General features: G+C 36.4%; 1 protein-coding gene across 3 annotated transcripts in view; it reads right to left on the bottom strand.

Moving 5' to 3' along the window:
* LOC137637563 (protein tramtrack, beta isoform-like) overlaps positions 1 to 13908 on the bottom strand; it is a 62319-nt gene that overhangs the window by 19393 nt on the left and 29018 nt on the right. For 2 of the 3 annotated variants that reach the window (XM_068369717.1, XM_068369718.1), the window contains exons 6-7: positions 13234 to 13347; positions 1199 to 9359 (exon numbers count right to left, since the gene is read on the bottom strand). In XM_068369717.1, the coding sequence (XP_068225818.1) occupies positions 8940 to 9359; positions 13234 to 13347 (534 nt within the window). In that variant the 3' untranslated portion in view covers positions 1199 to 8939. Of the gene's footprint in view, positions 1 to 1198; positions 9360 to 13233; positions 13348 to 13908 lie in introns of those variants that run through there. The other variant, XM_068369719.1, reaches the window with a different exon arrangement.

Below are 13908 nucleotides of genomic sequence, written 5' to 3'. Positions count from 1 at the left end.
ATAGCATGCTAGGGGGCGGGGATAGTAATGGAGGAGTTAGGGAAACCTGAAAATTTTAAAAAGATGAATGTCGACACAGGGATAGCTTTTCGAGGATAGATTAATGCCGACCTTAGGCGAGTTTCGTGGAATAATATAATTCTGAAGAAAAAAATACGTACTAATAAATGAAAATATTGTGCTGTACAATATGTGAGTACAGTAACAAAAAAGCATCCCGCAAATAAGTTAATAGACAGCTAATATGCATAAATCAGAATTTCTTTTTAAAAACATTAACTATCTACAGTAATGGTAAGATATTAACAGTTAAGTTTGAGAGAAATTTTCCTTTATCAGTTTATTTAATCTATGTTCAAAATAATCATACATAAACATTAACTAGAAAAATTATAAGGGAAATTTCTACCATGAATCCAAATTTGACAATACGCTAACGAGTTGAAAATTGTTTCCTTCCTAAGATAGAGTACATACTTTGGACTACAATAAACATTTTATGGCCAATTAAGATAAAAGTCAAATGAAAAAATGTAACCCAAAACTGTTTAACTCGTTGAAGTCTAAATTAAATTGAGAAAACATACAGCATTATTGTAATCAAACAAAATGTATTCTTTAAGAAATTCCCTTAACATGGAACTACAGTACTCACATTTGACAGTATATGAATTACTGACTGCCTTTCAGTTCTAAATCCTTTGTCAGTTCCTCTACATCTCTATATGTTTGCTGTCCAATATCTACGACATTATCTAAAATTATTCTTTTTCATTTGGAGACAAAACAAATCTCCAGCCTATTTCAAGAATGTCAATAAATCTTACTTAGGAGTTCTGATATTGCAATGGAAAAAACTAATCAGCTTAATCTTTAGTTACATTGTGGGAAGAGTCCACTTTTAAGTACAGTCTACCATAAAAGCCCCACTTTCGCAGGTGAACATAAGGTTATCTTCAGCAGCATGACCTTCTGCTTCTTACCATACTTACGTTCCTTCTGTCTCCTTTGATGTTCCTGCGTGAATCTTTCAAACTTCAAACTTATTCAAGAAATCAACCTTTACACGAGTGATAAAGACCCAGGAAGTGTGTCCATCACTACGACTAATCTCAAATCTAATTCCTGGATCTTCCCGGCTAAATAAAAGGGAACATATTAATCCTGAAAACAATATACTAAGTAAAACTAGTTTGGGTCAATGGCATTACAGTAGGCCAGTATTTCTTTATTAAGGTAAATATGCAAATGGAACATTATGATAAATGGGTAACACAGTACTAAAGTATCTAAATTCAACCCCCTCCCCCCCTTTTTCCAGTATACAAAACATTCACGGACCCACAAACTACAGCATCGTGTTGAAACGTACATGCAAAACTTAAAGACTCGGGATTTCTTAAATAAATTCATATTGCCACATAACTATATTGATGATACTTTATTCACAACTGTTGTTGACCATAAAACTTAAAAAAGAATAATTGTGACAATGAAAATGATACTTTATTCACAACTGCTGTTGACCATAAAACTTGAAAAAGAATAATTGTGACAATGAATATGTATTCATGTGACACTGCAAAAATAATTGTTACAATCACACATCACAAATGAGGATAAAAAAGGGCATTTTGACCAAGGAAAAATCTATTTCTGGGCGAGGAACCTGTGTCGCCCAGTGAAATGCTCCTCTAGCACCATTTTTAGGGCATAGTTATTGCTGAATATACCAGAGAAAAAAAAAAAAAAAAAAAAAAAAAAGAGAGAGATGCATGGAATGCCAGGAATAAACCTAGCTCGCTCGCTCTTAGAGTGTCGGTATGGAAAACTGGGGCGTGATTGAACCACGACCATAGGTCCCTCACCAATTAGACCTCTCCTTCATCATCATCCCCCGTTACAATCACACATCACAAATGAGGATAAAAACAGTAATGATAATGTTATGGAAATGCTTTTTCCCTGGGACCTTAAGAAGCAAATTCAAACTATCTTGCATACTGAGTTGAGAGATACAAGGCAGGCAGACGGGTTTCGATATTTCCGACACCCAAACACTATAAACACTGCCTTGATTCCGGCGGCTTACGGGTTGACAGCGTCTGAACTTTCTTGGTGTTCAAACAACTAGGTACAAACTAGACATAAAGTTTGTTAACTTAGACAGAATACTGTAATGTTAGTGGACGAATTCACCATACCCTGGTGACATATATACAGTAACCCTGACCTTATATTTAATAGATTTAATTGACTTTAATGTAAGCCCTTGCAAGAAATCAAAATTATACATACATTAACTTACTGATTTCATTAACAAAGATACGACCAGAAAACAAAACTTAATACTGTATTTTATTGACAAAGATAAGATTGAAAATTTAACACAAACTGTCAAGTAATTCTGGTGGGGAAGTTGCTAATTATTTTCACTTTGGGTGGTTACTGTCAGAACGGATACATTAATTCTGGTGGGGAAGTTGCTAATTATTTTCACTTTGGGTGGTTACTGTCAGAACGGATACATTACATTTCTCGCACGTACATTTATGAAATTCTCGAATGTAATTACCAAGAAATCTGCAGAGCTATGATGAGGAAGAGAGAGCAAAGTTTATACAATTATAAAGTGTTGAATTTCAAAATTGATTAGATAAATGCCTTTCCTATCCTGCTTTTAAACCCTGTGCCAATGATGATACAAAACAATAAAGCCTCAAAATGTTGGTCGCATAATTACTATCGTTCTGTACATACAGTATTCTCGAATTCTAAACCATTTTAAAAAAATTTATAAAACACTTGTTCTATGAATGAATGAAATTAGTATCGCAAAATTGATGTTAAAATCTACCCTTATCTATACAAATACAGACACTCCCTCATACGTACATCCCTGTAAGGATATCGGCTAAAAAGGATCAAGCATAAACAATTGCAGACAGAATTTTAGTTCCCTGCTTGCAAGTGTCTAACATTTTCAGAAACCTCAAAACACATCTGCTCCGCCTAGCCTCATCAACTCGAAATGTGACACCAATCAAAAATATATATCACAACTTACATAATACATGAACATATTTCATCAATACATAACTAACAATCACAAAAACAGCTAATTAATTACATAATAAATAGGATTCTAAACTATAATTCGAAATAAAAATATTTTAAGACACTCCTGTAGAATAGTAATACTAAAACAAATATTTGCATTGCCAAATGACAAGGACATTTCACTTGGTTTTCCAAACAGTATATAGCTGCTGTAGTAAATAATTTCTTCCCTTTCGCAAGCAATAAAATTCATTCCGTTGAAAAAAATTCCTTTCCGCAATTTGGAACTGAAGAACTCGAATTTGAGCAAATTCTTTCAAACTTACAGACACAATAAATTTGAACATGGAAGAGCTTAAAAGTTCAACTTGTCTTCACTCTTTTCTAATTTATTATGAAGCTTCATCTGTGGTGGATAATGTGGGAGGGTGGGCTGTGGCACCCTAGCAGTACCAGCTGAACTCGGTTGAGTCCCTTGTTAGGCTGGGAGGAACGTAGAGAGTAGATGTCCCCTTTTTTGTTTTTGTTTAATTTGTTGATGTCGGCTACCCCCAAAATTGGGGGAAGTGCCTTGGTATATGTATGTATGTAATACTCTAATAGTAGTCCATCATTACCAGTGATGAGATTTGTCGTCATTTTAAGCTTCTTGCTACAGATCAAAACTTCAATTTCCTTTTCTCGGTCAATTACAGAAGAATATACCATACGTCATTTATAATCTTCGATACAATTCACTGGAAAATCTATAAGCTACTAATGTTCCTCTTCCATGGTAAATATTTCAAGATATATCTAATACTGTATCTCCAATTCTTCATACTAATTCAAATTCAACATTAGATATTGTGGCAAAACTATGTTGGGAGAACAGAGCCAGTTTTAAACTTTTCAATAAAGATATGAACTGCTATTTTGCCTTAAAAGTCTTCCACTAGATTGTCAATGAAAGGGGAATGGTAGTATGGCAACATACGATTAATACTGTACACACTTTTCAAATTACTTTCGTGTTATTACAGTAGGTATTCTCGACTTCCCTGGAACTCGAGAAATTTATTCCCGAGATGTTTTTACTTATAAAGATGGAAAACGTTTCTTCATATAAATGTAGTTTATGAAGGTAGGAACACTTTTTAAAAATAGAAAACTAGTAAAGGTCAGAGTAGTAATTTTCCAATACAGTTCAACTACTATAGATTCATATATACTGTATACTGTATTTAAGTTTTAAATGAAATTTACCATGCTAACGTTCTACATTAACAAAACACTCTACAAGCTGGTTTCGACTAAAAACTCTGACTACTCTGTCACTAGTCTAATGACATAAGAGAAAGGATTTTTCAGGAACAATTTCGAGACTGAAACCTAAATACAAAATTGTCATGTAACTTTGTAAATCTACAGAATATATCAATCCCGAGACAGAAGACAAAACATAAGGACGCTTTCAAAGTACAGTTCAGTTCTGTAACTTACAGAAGACTTACATTTATCAGAGATCTTCAATATTAGCGAGTCTTTTACCAAGTCGAGTTTAAAGTATTACTTGCTGGCTTCATAAAACTAATTCACACAAAGTCTCATCAGTCTCGTTAAACTAATTCATACATCATACTGTAATCAAGGTATTGCTATTTGAAAAAAAACTAATGGTACAATATGCTACAAAAGGTGAGAAAACCCCAGGAGTTAGAAAACTATCAGATAAGATCCAAGAAAGTAGACTGAAGTGGTATGGTCATGTCATGAGAAAACTTGAACAGTATATTGGGAGGAGAGTGATGGAAATGGAGGTACAGGGAACGAGAAGGAGAGGGAGACCTAAGCGAAGGTGGGTGAACTGTATCAAGGATGACCTTCGATCAAAGGGATAAACCGGTGACGAGGTGTGGGACAGAGGTAGATGGAGAAAGCTGACCAGAAACATCGACCCCACATAGAAGTGGGAAAAGATGTAGGCAATGAAGAAGATGATCACTTACAATGCCTTTAGCTATAACTAAAGTCTTTACAACATAACTAAGAATCAAATACTCGGTCATAATCTAAAGCCCAAAGTCCTTCACTTGCTTTACGTTAATCTGCTCATAAATAATCTACAAATAACGTTATTTTTTCTAATATACTCACCCAGAAATACTGCTAAATAAGAAACAGGCATACACCTAAGACTCCTATACTCAATCTTTTTTAATGAGGCGCATTTGCAATAAGTCGCAGCGGTACCCTTTTAGCTCGGAAGTTTCCTGATTGGTTAGAATTATCTTGTCCAACCAATCAGCAATCAGGAAGCTTTTCAGAGCTAAAAGGGCACCCCTGTGAGTTGGTGCAAATCTGCCTCACTAAAGAGAATTGACTAAAGTTGTTCTGGTCGAAAGAATACAGACAAGAGAGGAGAAATTTTATTTCCACTTCTAACACCAGACAGGGCAAATCCATGAAATTAAACCTTAAGTATGCCAGGAAAGCTGACAATTAATATTTAAGATGATGATCACCATAAACACAGCTAAATAGCAAATCCTAGTGTACAGTGGAAGATCCTATTAACTATAGGAGCCTCTAATAGGATTGGACTTATTTTTCATTATAAAAATTGAAAGTTACTGCAATATATCTTCAACATACTGTATTACTGTACTCGATACGCTACTTAATGCCTTCCTGAAATTCAACTCCTAAACAAGGTAGATTTTTTAAAAGTGTTCCATACTTAATTTTTCTCCTGTATTCAATAAAAATATGTAAAAAAAATAATTGTTTTATACATTATTCACATGAATGACAAACTTAAAAACATAAATAAAAACTTGTGTACATCTCAAATATTCTACATAACAGTATACTGTATAATGAAGGAAAGCGAAATTGATTAAAAATTATTTCATTTACAAAGCTGATAATAAAGGAACCATATAAATTATGTCCTTCATCAATCTTGTGGGGAAGGACTTTTTAATGCTCACTACTCGACTGTAAAAACAACACGAACTTGTGGGTCGCAAGTGTCAATTTCTCTGAAGTCACTTTTGACAAACTTAAATAATTAGCAATTGGCCATATGTACTGTAAACTAAAATTGAGGAAACAAACAAAAAAGATTCAATAAAAGCTTCAACTCCAGAAAATAGGAAAATGCTAAGTTTTGGATAAGTGTAGAACTTCAAAAAGAAATAAACTCTGAAGGTGGATGAAGCTATATCAAATGGATCAGCATTCCATGACTGAATATAAAAAAAAAGTCGTCTCTCTTTGTCTACTACTTTTCTGACCAATTATTCCTCATTCCTTCTTAATGCATGACTCAGTTTGGTCTGAGATCTGCATTTTCTAGCTACAGGTCCCCCAACCTCCACCACTTCTTTTGTAAGAATATCCTCCCACTGTATTCCATCTACCGTACGTATCCTAGCATTTTATACGTGTTCTTCTTCAAGAACTCCATCACCTTTGTAAGGAATTGGCAAGATGCATGTGTATATACCAGTCTTAGCAGATGTTATACTTACAACATGCAGCGAGCTTTTCCTACATCAATTACGTTAAATAGCAGTGGTAGAGATATCACGAATACATAAGTTTCAGCTCGCATAAGTAGATTTCAGCATTTTCTTTGTACTTCATACAGACTACTGTTAATAATTCCTTTCTAACTACCCCTCTAAATACCTGCTTTACAGCCCCGGATGTCCTCTACCTCTATTAAGGCCTACCATCTCATCTACAATAATGTTCTATTTTCATTTTCGTTTGCAATTATAAATTTCATGGAAAATATTTATTGATTTCAACCCCAGCTAACTAATCTCTAGCATCTACATGGCCCTTTCCTGAATACTTTGAACCTTTTGCTTCCTCTTCAGTCCTCGTCAAATTTTAATTGCTTAGGGTTGTTGTGGCCTGATTGGTAAAGTCTGACTGGTGATTGCCAATCAGTGGTTCGAGTTCCACTCAAGAATCATTAGTTCCTTTAGTCTGCAACTTTACCATCCTTGTGACCTAGGGATTAGGGGTTTGGAGGAGCCTATAGGTCTATCTGACGAGTCATCAGCAGCCTTTGCTTAGGCCCTCCCTGGTCCTAGCTTGGGTGGAGTCGGGGGGCTTGGGCACTGACCAAATGATGTATGGTCAGTCTCAAGGGCATTGTCCTGCTTGCTAGGGCAATGTCACTGTCCCTTGCCTCTGCCATTTATGAGCAGGCTTTAAACCTTGATGATTTTTCAGTTATCTCCTTTCCATTTATCTTTCTCCAATTCCACAGTCAATGCTATGTTATCTGCATATTAAATCTCTAAAGATACATTCCTTTCCATACTCATTTGTAGCTTCCTCCATTGCTATGATATAGGATTCATTGCTAATCCTTAAACAAACACATTCCAAAATTCTTGATACGCAAATCACTTTTAGTGAAAAGGCATCACTAACTCAGTAAGCCGTATGGCACTTGTCTATCTACGTAATGTCCATCTTACTGCTCGTCTTGATATTCTCGAGTATGCCTTTTCAAGATAGGCATGTCATGAAAAATCTTCCTCTTCTCATAGTATATCATCTACAGTTGCCTCGGTAAAAGCTTGGAACCACCGACTGCACGAGTCGTCTGAATTTTCTTTCCATTACCTTCACCAGTATTCTCATCGCAGTACATCCCCTTCTCCTTCATACACTGTACTATCACTACGATCCTTTCTTACCCTACCAATTCTATTCTCTCTTTCAAGAAGATTCATATATTCCAGTCAGTTCCTCACAGACCAGCTTCTCCAGCTGTTTTTAACAGATATAGCTTCTCCATCCATTTTTAGTAGATACAGCTTCAATAGCTGTTTTTAGCAAATATAACTTCTCCAGCAGTTGTTAGCAGATATAACTTCTCCAGCGGATTTTAGCAGATATAACTTCTCTAGCTGTTTTTATTAGATATAACTTCTCCCGCTATTTTCAGCAAATACCGCTTCTCCAGCAGTTGTTAGCAGATACAGCTTCTCTGGCTGTTTTTAGCAGTCACATCTTGCTACGTTTTCAAACGAGGTTTTCACTCTTCCGAAGGCCTCCCTCGGCCCCTTGAAATCTTACGTATTTGATTGGTCCCCTCCTAATGCCAAACAAACTCCATTTCAATAGGAAATATCTAATTCAATCATGAGATCAATATATTTTGGTTTAAAGTTTTAAGCACCAATTAAAAGAAAAAACTTAAAACTAATTGGATGATGTATTATCAATCAATTGCAACTACTAAAAAGTGACAAATGGTATTACATAATAAAGTATATAGAAACAAAGATAAAACTATATAGAAACAATTGGGTCCCAGGGAAGCTTAAGCATATATTCAACAAGCACACCGACTCCATATTAAGCAGTGGCCTTGGATCAGGTATTTTTTGATTCGCTCTCAAATGAAATCTTCAAAAGTCCTTTTAATAATTCCAGTCTCTTTTGAAATGTCCATTCTCCCGTGACGGAGATAGCCGGACGGCACCGTCGTCACAAGTTCCTCTTTTAAGAATTGTGCAAGAAAAGGTATCAATCCATTCTTTACAAAACATACTGCAGAGATCACAAAACACCTTTTTAAAGAAAGCTGTCAATCAGTTTTTTGTTCCTCTCTTTTAAAGGCTTTGTATATATCACTGAACCACTACTAAAAATTATAATATTGTATGCTTATGACAGGGATTTTCTGCTGCTCGTTATCAATGTAAAACAATGACGACATAAAACACTTACCACAAATGCAGAAAAGGTTAAAACATTTAATCCCAAAGCATTTTTGGGACTGCTGAATGTTTGAGGAAACAAAATACTCATTCAATCAAGATGATTACGCAGTTAGTCTACAGGAAACTGCAATCTCTCGACACTAATCAATTGGACTTCTCGTCAGGCACAGGTTGCACCAAGTGCTTGATGGCCTTCCAGTCTATCTTGTGGCGAGATATGGTGTGCATCTTGAGATTTCCTTTGAGAGCCGTGCGGTACGGGCAATAAAGACAGCGGAAGGGTTTCTCCCCGGTGTGAATGCGCAAGTGGGCCTGCAGGTTGGTGCGGTGTCCGAATTCCCGGCCGCAGAACTGGCAGACGTAGTCCCGTTGCCCTTTGTCCTTTTTCTTGAGGAAGTCTAAAGAGGGTATACTACTACCCTCGCCTACCATCACGCCCTGCTGTTGCTGGGCGAAGAGGTCGCTCGCCGTGGCTACTCCTCCGTGCTGCTGATGCAACAGGCGTATCGGGGACTGTGATTCGCTGCCCGACGAGTGGAGGAGACCCAGGGCAGCTGCCGCAGCCTGAAGAGGGATGGAAGAGTCACCAGTGTATTTCGCTTGATTAGAGTCTTAAAAACCTCATAACGATCGAGGCGATGAATTCAGTTGCTTAACACTAATTTCTCTCTTGATATCACTCAAGTTCAACTTCCAAATAGTTTCCAGACTGATGCAAATAATTAAATGTCTGTCAATAACCAGTTGTTATCTTCTATTTCTGACTCAAAATTTGACATATCAATATATTACTGTGAGAGACTACCAACTCAAAATGAAATGTTCTGAAATTTTAAACTGTTACAGAAACAAGTAAATAAAAACTAACTTGGGTAGAAGTTTTCACAACAAAATATACAGTACCATTCGCATTAAAGTTTATACAAGAAATCGTACTCTCATTACACAAAAATATGTATAAAATATGTGCAGATCAAGAAATGAGCTAAAAAACATTCTGTACTGAAGTCGATTTCACCACATGAAAAATAATAACCAAGTCGGCTTCATCAAATGCATCATACATCACGACAAGCTAAGGGGACATCCCACAAAACTCCACAATCTTACAATTAACGGATCCATGCGACAAAAATAAAACCTCACCGAGTATCACAGGATGTTTATTAACCCTTTTACCCCCAAAGGACGTACTGGTATGTTTCACAAAACTCATCCCTTTACCCCCATGGACATACCGGTACGTCCTTGCAAAAAACTGCTATTTAAATTTTTTTTTGCATATTTTTTATAATGTTTTGAGAAAATTCAGGCATTTTCCAAGAGAATGAGACCAACCTGACCTCTCTATGACGAAAATTAAGGCTGTTAAAGCAATTTAAAAAATATATACTGCAAAATGTGCTTGAAAAAAAAAAAAAACCACCCCTGGGGGTTAAGGGTTGGAAAGTTCCAAATAGCCTGGGGGTAAAAGGGTTAAGTAACAATATCATTCTAAGGACAATGTATACTACAGTAAAGTGAGGAACACCACAGTCATGATATGTGAATGAACACCCATTTTGCTTGTTATTATATTTATCTTGGCTTGAAATGATCTGAATAAATATTTGCAAAGGAATTACCCATCACAATATAGCATTGAAAGTACCAGAACCGAATGTTCGACTCATTTATCAATATTGTGTAAATTCTGATAAAAGTTGATTTAATCCCTTTCAATCCATACCCATTCTTTTGGAATATTCTACTCATCTGAACGCAAAATATATTACTGATAAATATGAAATTTTCTAACCACATAGCTGAATAAATTAAATTTCCCTTTGTTTCATATAGTTTAACATAAGTTGTAAAATCTTAATACACACAAATAATAAAAGAAAAGGTTGGAGACTGCTACACGTAAAATATCTAACAAGAAAAAAAAGGAGTATTTATCCTGGGACATAGAATACATTCTATGGGATTCAAATACAGAATTTTAATAAAATTTCTTATTTCTATGTACCTCTTCCCCTGATGTTCATATTATTTCTCCAGAAGCTCAATTTAATGGATAATTATCCGTAAAACTCTTAAAAGTTTTAGAATTTTCCCATTTTCTTCCCTTTAAGAAACACATGCCTTCATAAAAGAAGGAGCATTCTTGCAGTTATTGTGGCCTGATTGGTAATGTCTCTGCCTACTGTTTGCCAGACTCGTTAGTTCCTTTAGTGTCTGCAATCTTACCATCCTTGTGAGCTAAGGTTGGGGAGTTTGGGGAGCATATAGGTCTATCTGTTGAGACATCAGCAGCCATTGCCTGGCCCTCCCTGGTCCTAGCTTGGGTGCTGATCATATATGGTCAGTCTCTAGGGCATTGTACTGCTTGCTAGGGCAATGTCACTGTCCCTTGCCTCTGCCATTCATGAGCGACCTTTAAACCTTTAAGTGGTAAGAAGCCCACAGCTGAAATGCCAATCTTTCCATATACCAAGATTAAGATTTTCTAACCTGGTCTACATTACTTCACACAAACCCATCTCCAATATGGTTTGAAATAAAGGACTGCAGATTATTTATAAAAAATATATAAATATTGGACTGTTTCTAGATGATAATTCTTGATAAATGAAACTTTTAATCATAAGAGGATATTCTTCCTTATGTTTAGTTACACAAGTGCATAACGAAAACATTGTAGTTTTGTTCGACACAATTGTCACTGACAAGATGGAGAAAGAATTCATAACAAGTTCCCTAGGAGGTAAAGAGGCAGAGGGCAAGAGGACTTGTGTGAGACTGTCCTAAAATTTTTACATAACTTATCTATAATTATATATGCTAGAAAATGTGGCTCCCAATTGTGTAAGCAGCTAAAAGTTCATAAGACGTTCACTTTGTTTATTCACAGTACATTATCAGGTTTTCTACATTGACCTGGTAATGCGTTCAACTTGCCTCCATAAGATTGATTGACTGATTGATTTAGAGTTCCCTGGCATCCTCCATAAGAAAAAAAGAGTCTCGACTAAGGTAAATCAATATCTGAGGAGGTGCTATTTTTTCTCCAAAGACTTTCCTGTGAAAGGCTAGAACAGGGAATGCAATACGACAAAAATACACAAGAAATATTTTCCCTTACCTAGTGTCAGTGTATGTGTATACGAGACTGGGTTCAGGCACTTTTTGAACTCGACACAGCACCTCAAATACTAAAAATCGTCTGCTAAGAAAGACGTCATTACTACGTCATCACAGCATGGATGAACCAAAGATACAGTTGGGGACAATTCTACAAGCGCATCAACTTGTGTCCAGCCACTATCTATCATTTTCAAGTTAGTATTCAATGTCCTGTTCTCATGCATGAGCCTAAGGAGGAGGTAGGGTCCTGAACACCATACAGCACATCCCTAAAAAGTTTTTTCATTCATCAAAAATCATTTTTGGGGGTTAATGTACTTTGGGGTCTCCAACGATTAGTAACAGAGCTTTAAGCGAGTAGACTTGTACACCATCGAGGATAAATATCCACTGTCAAGGTATTGCTACAGGTTTGTATAGATTAGAAGAAAATCTAATAAGTCTGACTCTTAAATCATAAAAGATGACTCCAAGGAACACCGATCCCTGTACCATGCTTCTGCTGTAGGACCTGACTGAATTGGGCCTTCTCTATAAGTTCCCCTTGTAGGAGTCCCAAATCACCCAAGCACCACACATGAATGTTATACTGATTGGATTTATTCAGGTACTATGTAATGACAGCGGAGGTAGCAGCAGTAGGGGATTCAGCATCGTGAATCTTCATCTGTGGTGGATAATGGGGGAGGGTGGGCTGTGGCACCCTAGCAGTACCAGCCGAACTTAGTTTAGTCCCTCGTCAGGCTGGGAGAAGCGTAGAGAGGAAAGGTTCCCCCCCTTTTTTTATTCGTTTGATGTCAGCTACCCCCCAAAATTTGGGGGAAGTACTTTGCTATATGGATGGACTATGTAATGAACACTGGATGTCCACAAAATTGCACATCAACAAAAAATGCTAATGAAAAAGCAAATTTTATGTGGGTTGAGATGGAGAAAGGATCAGCTTTTTTAATTAGAGAGCTTAATCTAATATGGATAGCCCCTAACAAAAGCGGCCTCTTGATGTGTAAGTATAATTGTCCATAGCTGTAGCGTTGGTTCTTTTGTCTATGCGGTGATGTGAAAGCAATGACTCTGTCACCCATAGCAGACAGTTTTCAGCATTGGAGGTGCTGTGTCAAGTTTTAACAGTGCCTGAACAAAAAGCTCTCTCTTATAAACGCAGAGTCCGTGCTTTGTACATTGATAAAACTGGCCCTAAAATGGGATACAATATTTCTTTATCGTATTTACATCTTGATAACCTTTTATACCTTGATAAACTCATCCACTCACGATCTAGAACGAGGGCAAAGGAAAGGAAGCTCACCTTTTGTTGCTGATGATGTGTGAGAGGGTTGTGAGCGCCTACCGGGGAGGACAAAGCATGGGACGGCAGGCCTCTCCCGACGGCATTTCCGTCCCACTGTTGTTCTAAATTTACCTGCAAAAGGTAAAAATCATGACATTTCTTGTTCATGTGTCACTTGCACAAAAACCTGTAGTTTACATGTTGCACTTTTGCTATGTTTAATTAACACATTTTTTGATTCCTAAGTTCATTTTACTTAACTTACATTTACTCTCTTAAAAATGTTTAAACCTGAAATATTTTTATTTTCTTTGAGATTTCTTAACCCTTTTACCCACAATGGACGTACTGGTACATTTCACAAAACTCATCCCTTTACCCCCATGGACATACTGGTATGTCCTTGCAAAAAAAATGCTATTTAAATTTTTTTGGCATATTTTTGATAACTTTATGAGAAACTTCAGGCCTTTTCCAAAAGAATGAGACCAACCTGACCTCTCTATGACGAAAATTAAGGCTGTTACAGCCATTTAAAAAATATATATTGCAAAATGTGCTTAAAAAAAAAAACCCTGGGGGTTAAGGGTTGAAAAGTTCCAAATAGCTTGGGGGCAAAAGGGTTAAAAGCACAGAAACTTCTAAAACAAATCTTCCATTCATTAAGTGAAATTTAGTAATAAAGACTTGCAT

Source organism: Palaemon carinicauda, unplaced genomic scaffold (assembly GCF_036898095.1).
Source record: "Palaemon carinicauda isolate YSFRI2023 unplaced genomic scaffold, ASM3689809v2 scaffold849, whole genome shotgun sequence".
NCBI lineage: Eukaryota > Metazoa > Arthropoda > Malacostraca > Decapoda > Palaemonidae > Palaemon > Palaemon carinicauda.
Note: the sequence above shows the minus strand (reverse complement) of the source record. Positions and strands in the feature narration are given on the sequence as shown.